This window comes from Desmodus rotundus, chromosome 2 (genome assembly GCF_022682495.2).
Source record: "Desmodus rotundus isolate HL8 chromosome 2, HLdesRot8A.1, whole genome shotgun sequence".
NCBI lineage: Eukaryota > Metazoa > Chordata > Mammalia > Chiroptera > Phyllostomidae > Desmodus > Desmodus rotundus.
In genome coordinates this window covers 101689615-101711268 of record NC_071388.1, presented here as the reverse complement: position 1 = coordinate 101711268, position 21654 = coordinate 101689615, and the positions used below count along the sequence as shown (strand labels likewise).

The 21654-nt window shown below is 39.9% G+C and overlaps 1 protein-coding gene across 18 annotated transcripts in view; it reads right to left on the bottom strand.

Moving 5' to 3' along the window:
- The window catches only part of KALRN (kalirin RhoGEF kinase), an 838419-nt gene that overhangs the window by 227971 nt on the left and 588794 nt on the right, over positions 1-21654 (bottom strand). For all 18 annotated transcript variants that reach the window (XM_053918456.2, XM_053918443.2, XM_053918448.2 and 15 more), the window contains 4 exons: positions 20462-20528; positions 19798-19907; positions 2911-2980; positions 445-534 (listed from right to left, as the gene is read on the bottom strand). In XM_053918456.2, the coding sequence (XP_053774431.1) occupies positions 445-534; positions 2911-2980; positions 19798-19907; positions 20462-20528 (337 nt within the window). The remainder of the gene's footprint in view (positions 1-444; positions 535-2910; positions 2981-19797; positions 19908-20461; positions 20529-21654) is intronic.

The window sequence follows — 21654 nt, the reverse complement described above, 5'->3', positions numbered from 1 at the left end:
GTCAGGCTCTGGCCTGGAGATTCGGATTCAGTAGCATCCAAAATATGCATGTCTGACAAGTTCTCAGGTGAGGACGATGTGGCTGGTCTGCGGACCACACTTTGAGACCCCTACATTTGAGGGAGCTGGATATGAGGTAGAACTGAAACATCTTAATCAACACCCGCATCGTAGTAGGCTCCTATACACGACAGACTTATGACTAGCTTGGTGTGGGTGGAGGCATGGAGGCATGGAGGCATGGAGGCATAGCACTTGAGATGGGATGGAGTAAAACAGAAGACGAACACTGCTTTGGTTTTCCTCCATGCTTTATCCATGAGATAGAGGTTTGGAATGGCCAGTAAAGAAAAGAAAGGAACAAAGGATAGTAACCCATTATCCCAAGGCGGTGAAGCATTTCCACATGCTTCAATGGCTCAAGAATGGAAAATCACAGCTTACATCAAAGAAGGTGCCTGCATGCTCCAGAATCAGCTGGTTGGAATCAGGTTTGTTTTTACAGTAGGTGACATACATCTGAAATTTATCTGCCTAAAAAGAACAAAGACAATAATAGATAAGCATCCGTTAGTGGCTCCCTTCTGCTGTCCATGCCTACCGGGCCCAGCAAGGGCTGTATAGTTAAATGCTCAGATACCGTCTGCCACAGGATTGCCTGAGGCAAATGTTCTGGGCTTATCTGGTGCATGCTCCCAGACAAACTTTGGGATGCTTTTCTCCTAACAGCACCAGAAAGCTTCCTGAAAGTAAGCTCATTTTAAAACTAGTCTGTGCTGGGAAGAATTAGCAAAACCAATTCATATATCATAATGTATTCTGAAGTTGGACAGAATTTATTTAGATGTTATCCCCTTGTTTGGATTACCTACTATTGTACATTCCATCTTGAAAAGTGACAGCATCTGCTCTGAAAGCAAAAATCAAGGAATGAAAATGAAGTACGATCTCAGAGCCAGATCTGCTTACACTCCAAGTGTCTTCATTAGGGGCAGCTTGTAGGGTGTGTCAAGGGACTACGCCATCAGCCCCAACTTCTCAGAAGCAATGGTGAGGGGACAGGAAAGCACGGGACCCTTTGGGGCAGGGTCTGAACAATAAGTTCTAACCAAATTGTTACTTTAAGTCAAGAACCTTATGGCTTGGTGAAAATTCATTTCTCATTTCTCTCAGGACCCTCTGGTTGGTGCTACACACCCTTTCCACTGGGAAAGGTATGTGTATTTTGTCCACTAAGTACTTTCCCCATTTGCAAACTACTGCCCATTTTGGTGTTCACAGAACATTTGGGCGTCCGCATCTGAGAAAGCAGCCCAGCTGAATGCCATATACGTGGCAGGTTTCATTTGTGCCAGCACTTTTCTAAGTGCTTTATATATATTAACCCACTTGATCCTCACAAGAACCCTGTGCAGTGAGCTCCATTATGATCATCCTCATTGTACAGATGTGAAAACTGTTAAACAGTGGTAGAGTCCAGGGAGCTGACTTCAGGCTTCTTGGTCAGAGTCTCTCTACCATTTATTCCTGCACTACACTCATAGGTTAAGATTATAAGAGCTAAAGTCATCTTGGGATAATCCTTAGCAAAATGTGCATATTTTATGCAATCACCAAGATTTTTCTGAAACCAATTTCTGGATTCATGTACTACCTGGGAGGCATTCAGCATCCCTAACAGATGTTGCTAAATCATACTTATGGCCGATTGCAAGGCAAATCCACAAATTGTATGAAACAAGATCTTAAAAATCCCTTCATTTAATGGTTGATCTTTTTTCCCTCTACACTGGAGAAATGTAAGGAATCATACGTTGTTTATCAGCATTAATGTGAAGTGTGCATGTACTCATGTATATAGAGATAGAAAATGTATTAGCACAAGATAAGATAGCAACCCGAGGCTTCCTTAAGTGATGAGAGAATGCCAGGAAGCAAACGTGAACGTTTCATGAAAAGGAAGCAACTCAGGTCTTGAATTGTGGAGCTGACTGTGATATGTCAGTAGACTTGTCAATCTCCCAGCTCATCTGAAATGTTTCCATCTATAAAATATAAAACATAACCACAACCATGACTATTCCATAAGGCTGTTGAGAGCATTAACTCTTGAATTGTGAAGACATTTTGAAAAGTAATTTACCCATTTTGAGCATAAGTTATAATTAGAAAATAATTATTAAATATTAGATCTCCTGACCCAGGGGAAGAATTTCCATGTTTCGTGGCACCTAGCATTTTACATGACCTTCTCTGGAGACCTTTGCACTCATACCACAAACCTTAGCTCAGAATAATGTGATGTGGAGATGCTAATGGAGACTAATATTTCCATTTACATAATTAGAACCTGGTACATTCAGCTCATTTACTTGGCCCATGACAATAGCACCTAGAAAGGAAACGACTAGACAGTCATCTTGTAGGTCAGAATTAAGATGGACACCCAAAGAGTGTGTTCTCTTTTAAGGAAGAACATGTAATCAAGGGTTTGGTGGTTTGATGTATTCCCAAAGTTCTACTTCCTTAATCCTCATCCAGTTAAACAAACAAGCAAACAAAAAAACCTGATCAAAACCAACAAAAATAGTGGATGGAACTAGAGTAGTTCTCTATCAAGGGTGGTGGTCTTGTTTGAATCTCCTGATACTTGGATTTTGGGAAGTACTTACACAACTTAACATGGCACTTGGACACACTGTCTGGGGCTTTCCCCAAGGAGGGGGCTGCTCCTCAGGGAGGCACTGCCTCTCTCAGATCTACTCCTGGCCCTTTTCTACAGTCCCTGGTCCTATGTTAGAATTTCAGTGACACCAATTCTCAGATCAGGCACTGAAAAGTGATGCCATCTCATCTGCTCCTCTGGAAAGCATTGGGAGTATGGGAGAAACAGGATTTCGGGTCGGTTACCCAGGTAACAAAGCAGTGTCCCACGTCCTCAGGCAGCTGCTCGTACTTCTCCAGCTCTTTGAGGAAGATGCTGCAAGGGAGAGAAAGGCTGAATCAGACATCTCTGTACGGCTACCCTCTCCCCTCAGAGGATTATGCTCAGGCCAGCACAAACTCGTAGATGCTCCATTACTTACACTTGGCCTTTCCACTCAGTGATAACATGGCAAAGAGCAGTTTTAAATACGTTGGAACTAATTTCATTAAAATGTTTATTAATTGATTAATTAGTGCTACTTAAAATAATATAGTTTCCCTTAGGGCCTTATACTTCTCAGGCTAAAAATAATGAATTATTATAAAATTATTATACTTGTTTTGGGCCTTTTAATAGCAACTACAAACCTATTTTGAATACAAGTGATATGAACACATTGTAACATTAAAAAATATAGATGTAAATATCAAAAAGAACAAATGAATATCATCTATAATCCGAGGTAAAAGTGGAAAAATATTTAATCCTACATAACTTTTTTCTAATTCTTGGCCTTCTTTTTCCACCAAAAATTATGCATCAATGTTTCCTAATGTAGACATCAATAGAAAAAAAGAATTTAGTGGAGAAAAAGTTACAATACATTTCAAAGTTGAATTGAATTACTATGGAATTATCTGCTATTGCGGATATCTGTGCCGTGGCTCCTTTCTGTGTTAGTAAATAATAAAGAGTTGATTATACTGATTCAAATTAATATATTAAACAATTTGTTTGAGCTCAGAAAATATGAGCTCTAATAAGCTGGCATCATTGGAGTGGAGTTAACTTTTCAAAAATCACACAAAATTTTTCAAATAAATAATTATGAGGCTGTGGTGTTACATTCTGATGGAAATGAATGATGGCATGATCTTTACAAAGGACAATTTGACAATTTCTGTCAAGATTTTGTCTCTGCAATTTTAATCCTGGAAAGTTAAAGTTGTATTCACACACATATGAGGTGATGTACATAGGTGCGTATTCGCTATGGCACTGTTTATGATGGCAAAAGATGGTGTGTAGACGACCAAGTAAACTATGGTGTATCCACAGAACTGAATATTACATACCTATAAGAAAAAGACAAAGCTTTCTACATTCACATATGGAAGATCTCCAGGGAAGGATATTAAGTGAAAAGAGAAAGATCTGGAAGAATGTATATACCATGCTGCCTTTTGTCTAAGAAGGAAATATATATTCTTTTTTCCAACCCAAGAAACTAATGGTTAAAGGGCATAATTTCAGTTAGTCAAGGAAAGTTCTGGATATCTAGTATATAGCATTATACCTATAGTTAACAATACTATATTGTATGCTAAAAATGTGCTAAGATATAGACATTATGTTAAATGTTTTCCTAATAATAACAACAGGAGAAAGCTTTGGGAGGTGACAGATATGCCTATTGCCTTGATGGTAGTGATGATTTCATGGGGTACACTTACCCCAAACTCATCAAGTTGTATATGTTAAATGTGTATAGCTTTCTACGTGTCAATCATACTTCAATAAAATGGTTTAAAGAAGAAAACTTTTTAACATAGGAAATCAAGTGAAGGAATGGGGTGAGATAGAGGCGGGTAGGACTTCTCAACATATGCTTTATATTTAATTTTGATTCAAAAAATTAAATGAAATGATATAAAGCAGTTCTGAATTATTTTACAACTTACCTCTACCATTGGAAAAATTAATTTCATTGATTTGATTTATTCTACCTGGCTCCTATTTCCCAAGCATTCTGGCCGTCTCTCACAAGTACAATTGGTTATGGGTTCTGTGTGTGTGTCACTGTGTTCTCCTTTCAATGACACAGAAAAATGTTTGTTTTGGTTTAAAAAATATGTATGTGTGATTTAAAAATATTTGGCAAGTCATATTTGGAAAACCAAAATGCTAATAATGATTGGTGGGATCATAGATGATATTTTTATCTATCTGCAATTTACAACAAATTGGTATTTTGTAATGACAAAACTCTCACAAAAATTTTGGGGACTCCTAGCAGTACCCATTTGATGATAATCATCTTTCCCCTAGAGTATCCTGATCTGAATCATGGAATATAATGCAATCTGAGCTTTTGAAATGCAAATATGCACAGCTCAAAAATCAATAATCCTGGAAAATTAAAAAAACTCCTATTTACTACCACTTTAAGAAAAACTGTAGGGGACATGCATGTATTTAATACAACTTCCAAAATATAAACAGGAAAAATATAATTGAGGATTAAACCTTTTTCAACACTAAAAGGGAAAAATCCTTTTTTGTTCTAGAGAGAAGAAATCTGCCTCATTGCTGTATATATAATATGTTAATTCTGGAAAATTTCCATAATAATATGTTACCATTTTAGTATAATATTAATCTATTTTAATATGTATTTTTATACTTGAAACTGAATTCTAAAAGACACTTATTATGTGGCTCTTTTCCATGAGTAACACTACATAATATAATGTATAATAGCCTCACAGTTGTTCAGAAAGTGTTGAGAGCTTCTTTACATGGTCATTTCTCATATTGGCCTTCAGTATTAATCTCAGGAAAGACAATGAATGGAAATCCAGTCTGAGCCATGATGGACTGAACAGGGCCTGGGGGTGGGGGGTTGTAGTGACTTGGCAAGTGGGGACAGAAAATCTGAGGAACTATTTTAGGACAAGGACTGGTGACAGAAAACAAACTGCTGGAGATAAAGGAGAACATGGGGGGACGAGAGAGCTTGGAATAAGAGAGAAAGAGGGGAAAGGGGAGCACCTGGAGGCCCTGGGCTTTAGGATAAACACTTTTGAGAGACTCCACTTCCCCACTCTCAGGATCTCACTCCAGCCCCCTAAACTCTGTCTTTCATGGTGTGTAAGCCATTATCCTCTGAGAGTGAGCAACTAAATGGTAAAACAACCTGGATCATGGCATTCCACACAGAATAGAAAATTGTATTTTTGTGGTACTTGTATCTTTTATAATGTTTAACTTTTTTGTAAGTCACAGATGTACATGATAGAAAACAAACCATTTGTCTTCCTAGCCCCTCCTCGGAAGCAACTGTAGTAACTAATTTAAGGTGTAGTCTATGAATTGAATGGAATTTTTTTGCTCTTGTTTTGTTGTTGATTTTTTCCTATTTTTAAAAAAACTTATTTGAGTGACATTGGCTAATACGATGATATGTTTCAAGTACACAATTCTATAATACATCATTTGTATATATTTTTGTTTTAGAAGTTGCAAGGATACCCATAATAAACTTGGAAAATTTTCTTCTTTGCTTGACTTATGACCCATGGTCAGTTTGCTGGTTACTTAAGGTTAATTTTAAACACACAGTGGTAATTGTAACCACAGAATTGATAATTGTTCTAGATGCTGAAAACAGTGCAAGCAAGTTTATTTAAAATCCTGGAAATTTAAATAGAGCAATACCTTGGCTTTTTGTGATAGCAACTATCAAAAACCTCAAGGAGAATGCTCAGTTTGAAAATCCTCAAAAATGGAAGCACTATAAAATCAATTAAATGCATAGAATATTACTTCTTCAATTAATACCTTTCTGGAAAATGTAGGTTTTAACAGCAACCGCCACTAGTTCACCCTTCTACTGATTCCATGTCTCACTTTCCTTTTCCCACAACCAAGCAGGAGTTAAAGAACCAGACTTCACAGTTAGTCACAGTTGTGAGGGAGGGTCTTCCAAGGCTTCATTTTCTTGTCTTTAAGTAATTCCCTTGTGGAGTTGTTGTGAGAATTTAATAAATTCACATAGCTAAAGAACCACCTCCAGTACCTGGTAAACAGTAGGCACTGAATAAACATCAGTTCTTCAGGATCAGTGCTTCTCAATCTTAATGAAACCATATGCTGATAAACATATGTATCTCACACTCTCCCTCACTCACAGAGACAAAGTTCAGGAGCTCTCCTTACTAAGCCTCTGTTAAAAACCTGCAACCCACGGACCGCATGCAGCCCAGGATGGCTATGAATGAGGCCTAACACAAAATAGTAAATTTACTTAATACCTTTTTTTGCTCATCAGTTTTCGTTAGTGCTTGTGTATTTAATGTGCAGCCCAAGCAAGACAAGTCTTCTGCTTCTAGTGTGGCCCAGAGATGCCAAAAGGTTGGACACCCCTGCAACCATAACCTAGGAAAATCTTGATTCAGTATTAATGCAAAAATTAGATTCCAAAGTGACATATCATTTAAATTTGGGAAATCCTGGGGTAAGCTGGCTTCTTTACTGTAGGACTTCCAAAATCCTATAATATTGGGTTGGCCAAAAACTTCGAAGGGTTTTTCCCATAAGATGGCTCTAGTAGCACTTATTTGCCTTTAACTTTATTCAAAAGTGTTTTGTTAGACTGTATTGTGGCAGCTGTCATATCAGTGTGCATTAAAAAAAATCAAAATTGGTGAATTTTTGTGAATCCATTTCAATTTTTGTGAATCCATTTTAATATTGGAGATGAAAAATACACAACATTTTTGGCATACTTGTGTTTTACTATTTCAAGAAAGGAAAAAAAGATGTATGCTGTGCATGGAGAAGGTGCTGTGACTGACTGAATGTGTCAAAGGTGGTATGTGAAGTTTTGTGCTGGAGATTTCTCACTAGACAATGCTCCACGGTTGGGTGGACCAGTTGAAGTTGATAGCAATCAAATCAAGACATTAATTGAGAACAGTCAATGTTATACCATGCAGGTGATAGCCAACATACCCAAAATATCCAAGTCAATTAAGTTATTGGTGAAAATGAGAAATGTGGCTTTAATTTTACAGAAAAATCCATATGGACTTCTTGGCCAACCCAGTATGATCAGGTACCCTATAAGTCTCTGAAGTGATATAGTGTGCAATGCTTCCCAAACCAATTTGAGAGTGGAACATTTTTGGAGGGAGTATCTGACTTTTACTCACAGAACCCTCTTGGAAAACTCTAGTTACTGATCCCCACACTTGGCTGTGCACTGCCACCTGGGGACAGGATCTGAGTATCTGAATTGTTTAGAAAAGCTCCCTGAATAATTCTGGTGCATCCAGTCCACAGATCAGCATTTGTAGGTGACTGCCCTAGATTCCAGTGGGCTTCCAGTTGGCAAATCCTACATTGATGCTATATGATTGAATATTTTTATCCTCACCTGAGGACGTTTTCCTTCGTTGCTTTTAAAGAGAGATGAAGGGACTGCGTGTGAGAGAAACATCGATGTGACAGAGAAACATCAATTGGTAGCCTCCCTCAGGCATGTGACTCGGCAAGGGATTGAACCTGCAACCTAGGTATGTGACCTGGCCAAGGATTGAACTGGCAACCTTTCAGTTTACAGGATGATGATCTAAACAACTGAACCAAACTGGCAAGGACTATGATTGAATTTTTACATAAAAAAGTTAAGAATTAGAAAAACTATCTTGTGTTGGGCATATGAATTCACAACTTTGAGTAAGATATTTACTACAATCTCAAGGTAATTGTTGAAGACAAGTGGCAATATTAAACTCTAGTTTGCTTTTTAATTTGAAGTTTATGAAGACAATAGATTATGTAAGTCTGATCACTATCATTTCACCTACATCAAATAGACATGGTAAGTTTAAATTAAAGCATAAGAGGTCAGAACTCTCTTATAAATGGTGGAGAATTCCACCTCAGCTGTTTTATAGCAGTATCTTGGTCCTCACAATTTCAATTATTATATGTAATAAATCATGAGAGAATGAGAAAAACAAGTAGCTTAAGTATTTGTGTGAATGTCTGTGGTTCTTTCAGAAATGAGTAAACTTTTAAGGAAATGTCAAGATCTAAGCAATGTCACTGCTCTATTAAATTATCACAATGCGATTTCTAGCCAAGAAGGAGGCATAGGTAGATACGCTTTGCCTCCTCGCACAACCAAAATAAGGACAACAAATTTAAAAACAAAAAATAACCAGAACTGCCAGAAAATTGAACTGTATGGAAGTCCGATGACCAAGGATTTAAAGAAGAAATATTCACTGAGACGGGTAGGAGTGGGGAGAGGATGCGTGGCATGGCAGAAGCTGAAGTAGGGAGAGGTGTTGGCTGGTGGACCAGGTGATCTCACATTCCCTTGCAGATAAACTGGGAGGAACAACTGGGAAATGAGACAGATAGCACAACCCAGGGTTCCAGTGCAAGGAAATAAAGTCTCAAAACCTCTGACTGTAAACACCAGTAAGCGTTGCAGTGGTGGGAGAAACTCCAAGCTTCACAAGAGAGTTCGTTGGAGAGACACACAGAATCCCAGAATGTACACAAACCCAGGAATCAGCACCAGAAGGGCCCAATTTGCTTGTGGGTAGAGGAGGAAGTGACTGAAAGCCAACCAAGAGCCGAGCAAGCAGCATTGTTCCCTCTTAGACCCTCCCCTACACACAGTGCCACAACACAGCTAGGTGGTTTGCCCTGCCCTGGTGAATACCTAAGGCTTTTCCCCTTACTACATAACAGGCACACCAAGACATAAAGATATGGCCCAAATGGAAGAACAGATCAAAGCTCCCAAAATAGAACTAAGTGATGAAGAGACAGCCAACCTATCAGATGCAGAGCTCAAAACACTGGTAACCAAGAGGCTCACAGAAATGGTTGAGTATGGTCGCAGAATAGAGGAAAAAGTAAAGGCTATGCAAAGTGAAATAAAGAAAAATATACAGGGAACCAACAATGAAGGGAAGGAAGCCGGGGCTCAAATCAACAATTTGGAGCAGAAGGAAGAAATAAACATTCAACCAGAATGCAATGAATAAACAAGAATTCAAAAAAATGAGGAGAGGTTTAGGAACCTCCAGGACAACTTGAAATGTTCCAACATCCGAATCATAGGGGTGCCAGAAGGAGAAGAGGAAGAACAAGAAATTGAAAACTTATTTGAAAAAATAATGGAGAACTTCCCCAATCTGACAAAAGAAATAGACTTCCTGTAAGTCCAAGAAGCTCAGAGAGTCCCAAAGAAGCTGGATCGAAGAAAGCATATACCAAGGCACATCATAATTACATTACCCAAGATTGAAGATAAGGAGAGAATCTTAAAAGCAGCAAGAGAAAAGGAAAGAGTTACCTACAAAGGAGTTCCCATAAGACTGTCAGCTGATTTCTCAAAAGAAATCTTATAGGCAAGAAGGGGCTGGAAAGAAGTATTCCAAGTCATGAAAGGCAAGGACCTACCTCCAAGATTACTCTATCCAGCAAAGCTATCATTTAGAATGGAAGGGCAGATAAAGTGCTTCCCAGATAAGGTCAAGTCAAAGGAGTTCATCATCACCAATCCCTTATTATATGAAATATTAAAGGGATTTATCTAAGAAAAAGGAGATGATCAAAAGTATGAACAGTAAAATGACAACAAACTCATAACTATCAACAACCGAACCTAAAAAACAAACAAGCGAACAAAAAAACAAACTAAGCAAACGACGAGAACAGGAACAGAATCCCAGAAATGGCGATCACACATGGAGGGTTATCAGTGGGGAGGAGGAGGGGGAAGAATGGGGGAAAAGGTACAGGGAATAAGAAGCATAAATGGTAGGTACAAAATGGACAGGGGCAAGTTAAGAATAGTATAGGAAATGGAGAGGCCAAAGAACTTACATGTACAACCCATGGACATGAACTAAGGGGGCAGGGAATGCTGGTGGAGGGATGGTACAGGGCAAAGGGGATAAAGCGGAGAAAAAACAGGATAACTGTAATAGCGTAATCAATAAAATATATTTTAAAAAGAGAAAATTATTACAATGCAATATATTATGAAATTACTCCATGAGAAAAATGCTTTCCTCTGGCTTTATACAGAATCCTGGAAAATGAAATCTAACACTAACTGACAGAAAAGGTTTCTGAGGTTTATATTAAGTACTATAAGAACATGATACCTTTTGGATTGGTGTTTCAGGGTTCTTAGGGTATAATCCCAGCAGCGGAATTGCTGGGTCAAAGGGCAGTTCCATTTTTAGTTTTCTGAGGAAATTCCATACTGTTTTCCACAGTGGCCTCAGCAGTTTGCATCCCCACCAACACTGCACTAGGGTTCCCTTTTCTCCGCATCCTCTCCAGCATTTGTTTGTTGATTTGTTTATGTTGGCCACTCTAACTGGTGTGAGATGGTACCTCATTGTGGTTTTAATTTGCATCTCTCTGATGGCTAGTGATGCTGAGCATCTTTTCATATGTCTCTGGGCCCTCTGTATGTCTTCCTTGGAGAATTGTCTCTTCAAGTCCTTTGCCCATTTTTTAATTGGGTTGTTTGTCTTCCTGGAGTAGAGTTGTGTGAGCATTGTAACAATAGCCACAGGGGAGTGGGGAGGGGATAGTGGGGAGAGGGGTCTATAGGAGCTACTATAAAGGACACAAGGACAAAATCAAGGGGGAGGTTAGAGGTGGGGGAGGGAGGTGGGACTGGCTGGGGTGGGGTGGAGGGAAGGGGAGAAAATGCAGACAATTGTAACTGAATAAAAATAAATAAATAAATAATAAAAAGGAATGTTTCACATTAGAAAATTAGGAAAAAATGTATTATCTTCTTGAATGCCAACAGGCATTTGATAAAAATGAGTGTCTGCTACTGATGTTTAAAAATGTATTGATATTGAAATAAAAAATAAAGAATTGTGAAAAAAAATAAAAATAAAAAATAAATTTAATTTTAAAAAAGAAAGAACATGATACCTCAGACAAGGGTTTGATCTCCAAAATACATAAAGAACTCACATGACTCCACTCCAGGAAGACAAACAAACCAATTAAAAAACGGGCAAAGGACCTGAAGAGACACTTCTCCAAGGAGGACACACAGAGGGCCCAGAGACTTATGAAAAGATGCTCAGTATCACTAGCCATCAGAGAGATGCAAATTAAAACCACAGTGAGATACCACTTCACACTGGTCAGAATGGCCATCATAACCAAATCAACAAACAACAAGTGCTGATGAGGATATGGAGAAAAGGAACCCTAGTGCACTGTTGGTGCGAATGCAGACTGGTGCAGCCACTGTGGAAAACAGTATGGAATTTCCTCAGAAAACTAGAAATGGAACTGACTTTTTACCCAGCAATTCAACTGCTAGGAATATACCCTAAGAACCCTGAAACACCAATTCAAAAGAACTGTGCATCCCAATGTTCACAGCAGCACAATTTACAATAGCCAAGTGCTGGAAGAACCCAAGTGCTCATCAGTAAATGAGTGGATCAAAAAACTATTGTACTTTTACACTATGGAATACTACACAACAGAAAGAAAGAAGGAGCCCCTACCCTTTGCGACAGCATGGATGGATCTGGAGAGCATTATGCTAAGTGAAATAAGCTAGGCGGTGAATGACAAATACCATATGATCTCACATATAAGTGGAACCTAATAAACAAAACAAACAAGCAAGCAAAATATAACCGGAGACATTGAAATAAAGAACAAACTGACAGTGACCAGAGGGAAGGTAGGAGGGGATAGTGGGGGGGAAAGGGGAAGGGTTGTCAAGGAACATGTATAAAGGGCACGTGGACAAACTAAAGGAGGGTAGGATCGAGGGTAGGAGGTGGGATTGCCTGGTGTGTGGGGGGGTGGTGGGGAGAAAATGGAGACAACTGTACTTGAACAACAATAAAAAACGAGAGAGAGAAAAAGAGTACTATGGAAACAGCACCATCTCAAATGTACCCTGAGTAGTTTTGATTTTGTTCTTTCCAAAGATAAACCTGGCCTATAGTCTCAGTGCACTGGAGAATTGCATCCCTCTCCGAGGGACTTACAACCAGGTCCAGCAGAGAGACCTTTACATCAAGGATGCAATCTACGTGAATATATTTGATGACCTTGTGTGTGTGTGTATATGTGTGTGTGCTCTTGCACAAATGCACTTGTTGGAATGCTGGAGGTGGTGAGAAGGGGAATGAGGGTGGGGGCTGTGGCAAAGGGGAAAAGAACAATGAGAAGGATACATAAAATTGGAGGTCAGGTGAGAAAGGCATCAGGCTCATTTTTTTTGCAGGAAGTCCAGGACATTGCCTTCTGTCAAAGCAGGGCTGGGATACTGCTTTCATACAGGTATAGGTAGAGATCATTTCTAAAAAAACCCCCAGTGACCAGAGAGATTCAGAGTCTAGCCTTTAAGAGGCTCCAGATTGTAGGGGCTAGGACGAGTGGTCAGCATATTGGAGCAGCTCCTAAATAAGTGGAGAGTGACATGCACACCAGGGAAGGTGTGGGATTATTCATGCAGTAGCTTCAGCACAGGATCACCCAGGCTGAGCGGTGAGAATCACCAGCTCTGTCTTTCCATTGCACACCAGGAACTTCAGCCTAGGTTAGAGAGGAAGGGGAAAGGTGTGCAGGGCTGGACTCCTACTCATCATATTCTTCAACCTCAGCCTCCAACCCCAAGCAGCAGTTTACCTTCCTGCACTTCTACCTGTTGAATAGGTTTTGCTAATATGTCCTAATTTTGTTTAACTTGTGTGACCAGATGAATCAAGAAGTATGTGCAGAGATATATCACAAGTTTAATGTCAAAATAAAATATAAAAATTAACCTCACATTTAATGTTATACACATCCATTAATGTGCTGCCAGCAACTAGGAATAGATAGTAAGCAGTTCGTGATAACTAATATTAACATTACTTTGACACATCCAAAAAGTGTTTAGAGCTGGTCTTGACTTGGGTATTCCCCAATATCTATAACCAGTAACAAATTTGACAGAATATTTAAAAAACCAAACAACAAAACCAGAGCTAAATTTTTATACAGCCTTTCTGATGGGTTGTGTAAGGCCTGCAGTTATCCCTCAAGTATGGGTTTAGGGCCCACAAAAAATCATAACAGGTCTTCCCTTTCTTCTGTCCTTGATATTTGAACACAAAGAAAATGACTGTGTTGTAATAGGGAGTTGAAAAGACCTGAATTCTTTGGCTGTGCTACTAATTGGTTTGGGAAGGTCACAAACCTTTATAAGCTCCAGTTTCTATAAAACAAGGGAGTAGAGAAGAACTAGATTATCTTTAAAGGATTCCCCCCACCCCTGACCCCAGGCTTTTATATACTGTACTCTGCAGCAGCAGTGGCCAGCAGTGCGGCCCTGCCAACGTGCTGTGGGTTGCACATCCTTTGTCTCAGCACCTGGTGGAGCCAGCTCCTTGCCTTGCAGCTGTAGACTGACCCACAGTGTTTCAAGGGGTTATAAAATCAATACATCGGGTGTAACTCAGCATTAAAAAAGGAGGAAGGGCGGGGGGAGGAAAAACAGAACCTAACCTAAAGTATCAGCATGCATCATACAGAGTGAGGGTGTTATTTTGAAAAAACTTAATTCCCTATAATATATAATATATCAAGACATAATGTATAATTTTTTCCTGTGGTTCACATCAAAAAATGTTTGAAAAATACCTTGCTGGTTCTCCTAACTGCAATAGGATGGTAGCCCAGGGAAGGCTTGGTCCTTATCCATTTCTCTCTCCCTTCTCTCCTAAATACCCCCTCAGCAACTTCCTTTCTCTCTCCTTCCCTCTCTTCCTCCTTTCCTTCCTTCCATCTATCTATCTCCTCTACCATTACTGCCTCTGTCTCCTCTCTCCCTCCCCATCGCTCCTTTCCCCTTATTAGCCACCCACTTCTCTTCCTTCTCCTTATCCAGGTATTTTATCCTACTTTCCAACCTTACTCTGTCTCTCTCCTTCCTTCTTTTTTGTCGTATCCCCCATATACATCTCTGATTCTTACTGCCTCTACCCACCACCTCTCCTTTCCTCTGCCTCAATCTCAGACACAGATGTGACAAGACCATCTAAGAGGGGGTGTGACAGCTGGTCCTCTCCCCATACTGACCCAGGGTTGAGACTCACCCTCAAGCTCTTTCCATTACCTTTTACAGCCTCCCTGCTAGTCCCCACTCTCCTCTCTTGGAGGGCCTATGTTCAAACTGTCCTCCCTTACTGAGGGAGCCATCTCTGGCTAAAAATATCCTCTTATTTAAATTCCATCTTGAATGCCTTCTCCTCTGTAGCCTTTCCTATTAGTCCAACTGAGGCTATTTCCTTTGCTTCTTTGAACTACATTTGTTCTTGCCTCTGGTCTTATCATAGATACCTTACTAATTCCTGGAGCTCAGAGGGCAGAGGCTGGGTTTGACTCACCCCAAGGTACCAGCTCCCTCTCCAAACTAGCACAGGCCCAAGAATGAAATCTGAGAAGATGACAAAAATGTGGACCTGCCTTTCCCTTCACTTCCTCCACTTTGTCTTCAGCCCCTGCTACACACAACCCTCTGCTGCTGGCTGACCCTGGCCACCTGCTACACTAGCAGGCTGATCCTGGCCTGGCCAGTGCTCCCAGCTTAGCCCCACAGAGCTCTGGCCCTGCTCCCTCAGCCATGGGCCTGCGACTACCAAGCCAGGAATGCCAGGCCTGGAGGCAGGGAGTGTGCAGGAGAAATATCTAGCCCTGGCAGGTCTTGCTGAAAACTGACTTATTTCAGATAGCTAATGGGAGGGTGCGGGACTTGGAGGACACACCTATGGCAGAAAGGGGTTGAAGTGTTCTTCAAATGTGGGGATCCACATGGAAGCTGACGAACCAAACCAATCAGATGTGGCAGTCCCAGTGGTGGTCTACGGAGTGAGGGACCAGGAAGGAGCACTGACATGGGAGACCACACACCTGCAATCTGTGCCTAATCTTTAAGGGGGGGCAGTGGTCACACATTGGGCAAGTCACTGGCTCCTCTCTGGATCTCACTGTCTCTTATTTGTAAATGGAGATGGTTGTACTTAACAGTGAAGAAGATCCTCTGAGTCTGACAGCAGAGATTTTATAAAAATGTTATTGCTCAGACACATATAAGACTGTATCTCCACATAACTCAAAAGGAAAAAGTAAAGTTCAGATTAAATCGAGAGTGATGAATTTTTTGAACAAACAGCTGTCCTCACCAAAGCTGAAAATCCAATAATCAAGGCAAACAAAATAAATGATTTTCCTGAATTACAAGCTGTAGGTTAGTCAAAGTGGGGAGAGAGACTGCACTAACACAACTATCTGTTTGGGGACCTGTTTGTGGGATATATTGTCTTATCGTATCTGAGTGCTCCTGGAATGCTGATCAATACACAATAAAACTTGATTTCATTCTTGTGTAGTAAGTTTCATGATCTTTATATTTAGTTCTGTAGAAAAGAGATGTAGGGTAAAAATGAAGTATCATTCTATTTGAACCTCCAATTTGTGTTAAATATATTGAATTGTTTATAGAAATTTTGGTGCTTGCGAATTTCTCCATTAAGTATCTGTATAGACAAAGGTCCTTGAGAAAGACACACACACACACACACACACACAACTAATCTTGGTTGTCATTTTTCAAAGTGACACCGTTTAAAAGAATCAATACCATATCACCCTTGGTCTAAGTACTAATTTTCTAGTGACTCAGCTAATTGGGTTATCGGGGTAGTGTCGACCTCAGTCCCTCTGCCGCCCCACCTCCCCATCTCCCTCACCCTTTCCCTCCCTCCCTGGAGTACAGGCAGATAACCTGAGCTCCACACTAGAAGTGTGAGGAGCACGTTTCTCTGTTAAATAGCACTTAATTGCAACTTTGCAAGGATGAGAACAATTAGAGTTAAAAAGAACCCTTGGAAATTTTCAGGTTAAAAAATGACCATTTCAGACAATGGTTCCTGAAGAGTCCTCTCTTTACGAAGCTCCCAAGAAACTCTTTCATTCAGATATTCACTTACTTTGCTGGTCTGTAAGGTTCTGGTAGTGATGGGGAGCAATCACACCTAATGGTTTTCTCTATCCTGAGATTTCACAAACAAAAGACTGAATTATGACCTGAATGGCATTAGCCATAAGCCTGCAAATTGTAATTCTATTTTTAGTCCATCTGCCCATCCATCCAACAAATACTTACTTAGTTTCCTGTGTGCTAGGTATTGGGGTTATGCAGTGAAAGACACGGTCTCCTACAGAGCTCACAGTTCCTGCATTTTCAAATCTGGCTTAATTGCCATCTCTCTTATTTATTAGAGATTATAGAAATGTTACGCTTTCTCCATTAATCAGAATTTGTGTGGCATAAGTAGAAAGCATACATTGTGAGTAAAGCCTTAGCCGTCCAGATCCTGTAGGAAATTAATACACGGCTTGATTTTCTTGGATGTTCCTTTAAATTATGGATAATTTCAAACATTTTTTTCTTTGGTGAATAGCTTTCCAAAAGCATTACTGAGTTCCTTGCTTTCTAATGTAGAATACAGTAATGATTCAAGGTTATTACTAATATCAATTGTTACGCTATCCTGTCAGAACTTGGCTGTGCTGGGCCCTGCAATGGGATATAGGATCGTTTCCACCAATACTAAATAGCCTTTGGCCACCCTGATTTTTGGGGTTCTTCTGCCTATTTTTACTGCAGTTTGTCTTCTTTCCTGTCAGGTTTTACTGCTGGTATCAAACTACTTGCTCAACTTCCTGCTTTTTATTGACTGCTTCTAAGTTGCTTGAGCCTCAAAACAATCTAACCAAGAGGTAAAGTGGCTTTTAGAGAGGAAAGAAAGGAGATTCTATGAAAAGGTAAGAACTTTATCCTTGTGATAGCTCTTTTGGTTGCTCAGAGGCTGGTTTTTATTTCTTTTTATTTCTTTGTAATGTTATAAATAGGTAACATGTGCTTGGTAGCTTAATCATTGAATTTATTCCTCTACAGCCTGCAGCATTCTATACAGTTTAACTTGACTTTTAAAAAGGATTGCTTAGACTAAACGATACTTTGTAACTGGTAGGTAGACTTTCAGTCATTTGAAAAATAACCAAACTGCTTGCCATGGTTTGGTAGAGTAGTATTGTGAAACCAGGTAAGAGACGCAGTTGTGTTGGATATTTTGTTATGATTAATTGATTTTGAAATAAATATCCCTTCCCTTTATATACTGATTTGGCAAAAGCAGGGTTCACAGGAAGTGTACATTGTGATCTCTGGATTTCTGTACTTTGATGCTCAGTCAATTTGGGGAGGACATGAGGAAAGCAAGGCTTGTTAACTAATCCCAGAGACCATAAATCTGAAAAGTAAAGTAACATGACTTACTCTTAGCGGTCCCATGTCTTCTCAGATATCCTGGGGAAGACAGGATAATGCTGGGCTGGGCTTAGATGACAGAATTTGGAATCAGTGGCTTTGGAATCAAAGTCAAAAATGGTTTTACAGGGGTCTTCTTAAATAGGCACGAGGAGAGATTATTTCTATGTCTGAAGATTTCCAAACAAACCACATGGAGAGTGTTAAAATTTGTGATTTAAAAAAAAAAAGAAAGACTGGGAACTTAATAAGTTCTCCAGGAAGTGAGATGTTATTTTTCCCCTCTAGAGCTTCTGTTTATATAATCTGACAAGGTTAACGTGTCTTGGGAGCTACATATTTTATGTTCCTTTTAAAATGATGCCATTTGATAACATAACAGGGGATTAATCATTAGGAGTTGACAAGAAAGGAGTGACCTTCCAACCCTTATTTAGAACTTCAAGAACTCAGGGTGGTCCTTTTACAGTCAAGTCTTGCCTGCTAGTCATTCTTAGCAAAGGGCCATACTGAGGTCTCATTTTCTAGAGCTGAGCTGCTCAATATGGTAGCCACCTGCCATCTAAATTTGTCAAATTAAATAAAGTTAAAAATTCATTTCTCAGTAGTATTAGTCATATTCCCAGTGTTCGATATCTACACATGCCTGGTGGCTACGGTAATGGGCAGCACAGACATGGGACATTTCCATCACTGCAGAAAGCTCTACTGGGCAGTGCTGTTCCAGAGCCCTGCCTCCGGGTGGCTGCTACCACTGTACACATGGCCTCCGCAGGAACTTGTGGAGCTAGTGGTTTCAGCGCCAGCGCGATTAGTTACCTCAGTAAAAGCCTTGACTTGCCTGACCTTAGGACTTCCTCTGAATTGTATCTTACAACATTGAACCTCTGCCTCTTATCCCTTCTCTGGAACAGGGTCCTGAGTGAGCTCAAGGACTTCATACCATCATAGTCCTTGTGTTTTCAGATTCTCTATTTGTATTTTGCAAACTGAGTTATTTCCATTAGTTGCTTATGTAACTCATTAACCAATGTTCTTGCTGACCCTCTATTAAAAATAGAACATGTTGTTTAGTATGTTGTAGAAAAGATTCTTAAATCAAGTTGGCATTGGACAAAATGAGCTGGGAGGTTTAAGGGCATTATGATTCTACTAATTTCAACACAACAGAGAGGGTCAATTGATGTTCTCTCCTGTTGGCTGTCAAGAAATATGTTCCATTAGGTATTTTGCCTGTCTATCTATCTATCTATCTATCTATCTATCTATCTATCTATCATCTATCTTTCCTATGTTATTGTTTTGGTTGAGATGATGGGGGAGTTGAGAGGAAATATTTAGGTCGAATGGAAACTTCAATGGATTTTGAAACCTAAGACCCACTAGGTAGGACAGTTAGCCTTAGATGAATTCTGATGTCAGGATTCTCCACAGTTTTAATGAGGAAAAGCTACTATTGTTTCCTGGAATCCTGGTTATTGTTCTGATTGGGTATGAAGATGTTGCCAGGTAGGTCCCTAAGGAGAACACTGCTGAATACTTCACTTTCCACTTGGAACTTTGAACAATTGTGGAGAAATATGGATGGATGAGAAAGAAGTTTAACAGTAACTGACTTAGAAAATTTAACAGGTAACAATTTACTAGATGAGATTTTCCAAGCTGCTTCGATCCACTTGTTGGGAAGCCCTGTGGTTTGGTATGTATGGCCCTAAGTGTGCTCCACTGAAACCCTCCACCAACCTACTTGTTATGAAAATCGTAGATCTCCTGGATGTTGCCAAAGATGATATGTTCTTTATTAAGGATCCCAGGGGGGATCTCCTCCACACCACTGGTCATTTCCCACAGGTAGGTCTGTAAGACAGCAACAGTTTCATCAGTGGCAAGAACCACCACGTGAAATACAGATGAAATGAACAGGCCTCCAAACGTATGGTATAAGACTTGGGCTGGCAATGCAAGTGGAGTGTAAAAAGTGAGATGGTAAACAAGCAGGACAGAAAGAAAGAAAATCCGAGTTCCATTTTCTTGAACTGTTGCTAAGGAAACACATCCTGATACATCCCGATTTTGGTCAGAGCACAAAATCCACACTGTTCTTATTTATTAAATGTGTGCATGTTCAAGTGTGTGTCAAGTGGAGGATGTAGGCTTTCAAACTCAAGTTCATTGACTATGTCATGGTTTTTATTTTGAAGGGTCTTACATACTTTTTTGCTGGGTCTAGCTTGAGTCTGAGAAAAGTTTCTTTTCAAAAGTACTTTACACCCCCATACAATTACTATTGACTCTGATAGTTGTTAAGCTCTGGGAGAAGACAAAGAGCACTGAGCTCCTCTCGGGAACCTGACACTGTCAAGGATGTCATCTTTCTAATATAGCTGTTAACTGATTACTGCCAGACTTACCTCTAAGCACTCATGTAAGTCCCTCACATAAGCCTTCTCTGTCTGGAGCAGTTCAGCCATAATGAATCTGGAAGGAAACACATTGGCGTTTAGTTGGTTAGAGATATAATACTCCCCTCCTTCAAACTTCACTTCCCTGCCCTGGCATGTATGATATCATTGAACGTCCTACTTTTCTACTTTTCCAAAATATGTCTCTTCCTTTCTTCAAAACTCCTTGCCTCTGAGTGTTAGGTCTGAGTCCCTCTCACTTTGATTGTTTGCTCTGTCTCCCTTTGGCATGTTCGTGCTCAGCTGGCTCCCCATCCTCTCTCCCTTTTCCCTCCCAGTTTTTCTATGTTGTGATTCTGTGCAGATGTGTGTGTTCTCAATTGCACGTGTGTTTGCGTGTGTGCACAAGCATGCAGCACCATTCACATTCACTCTTACCAACTACATAGCTTCAGTCTCAGCTTCCTACATTTCTCTTACAGCTCCGGAGTGATGGTTTCTGTTTAGTGGAGTTGTTGACTTATGCCAAAACCATTCACAGTACCTTAAGTTAAACCAGGTTTAAGAGCTAAAAATAACAAGTGCTAAGGTACTACCACTGAGACTGGGGGGTTAGCAACTTTTATCTGTAAAGAGCCATTCGATTTCTGTTATAACCACTCAACTTTGCTGTTGTAGTGTGAAAGGGGCCATAGACAATATGTAAAAAATAAATAAATAAATGTGGCTGTGTCCCAATAAAACTTTATGGACACAAAAGAATTTCATTTAATTTTCACATCACTACTTTTCATATTTCTCAATCATTTAAAAATATAAAAAAGAGTCTTTAGCTTACAGACAATGTAAAACAGGTGGTTATTAACCAATGCCATCCCAATAAGTTTAATTAAAAAAAAAAAAACAGATGGTGGGACAAACTACGGCCTGTGGGCCGCAGGTTGCTGACCTTTGCCCTGTGCACTTCAACACTATTTGTAATGGGGCTCATTTACATCACAGACTGAAGTGCATGAAACTGAGTGTGTGATGACAGGCCCAGCACAAGTGGACAAGTTAAGTGACTGCTCTTCAGCCTCCCATAAATAGAAGCTTGTGCAGCATGTCTGCAAGGGGGCAGTTCCCTAATAACGTAATGTGCTTGGGCAGCTAGTGAGCTTATGACGGATGCATGGCTTCGTTGTAGTGTACCAACTTAAGTT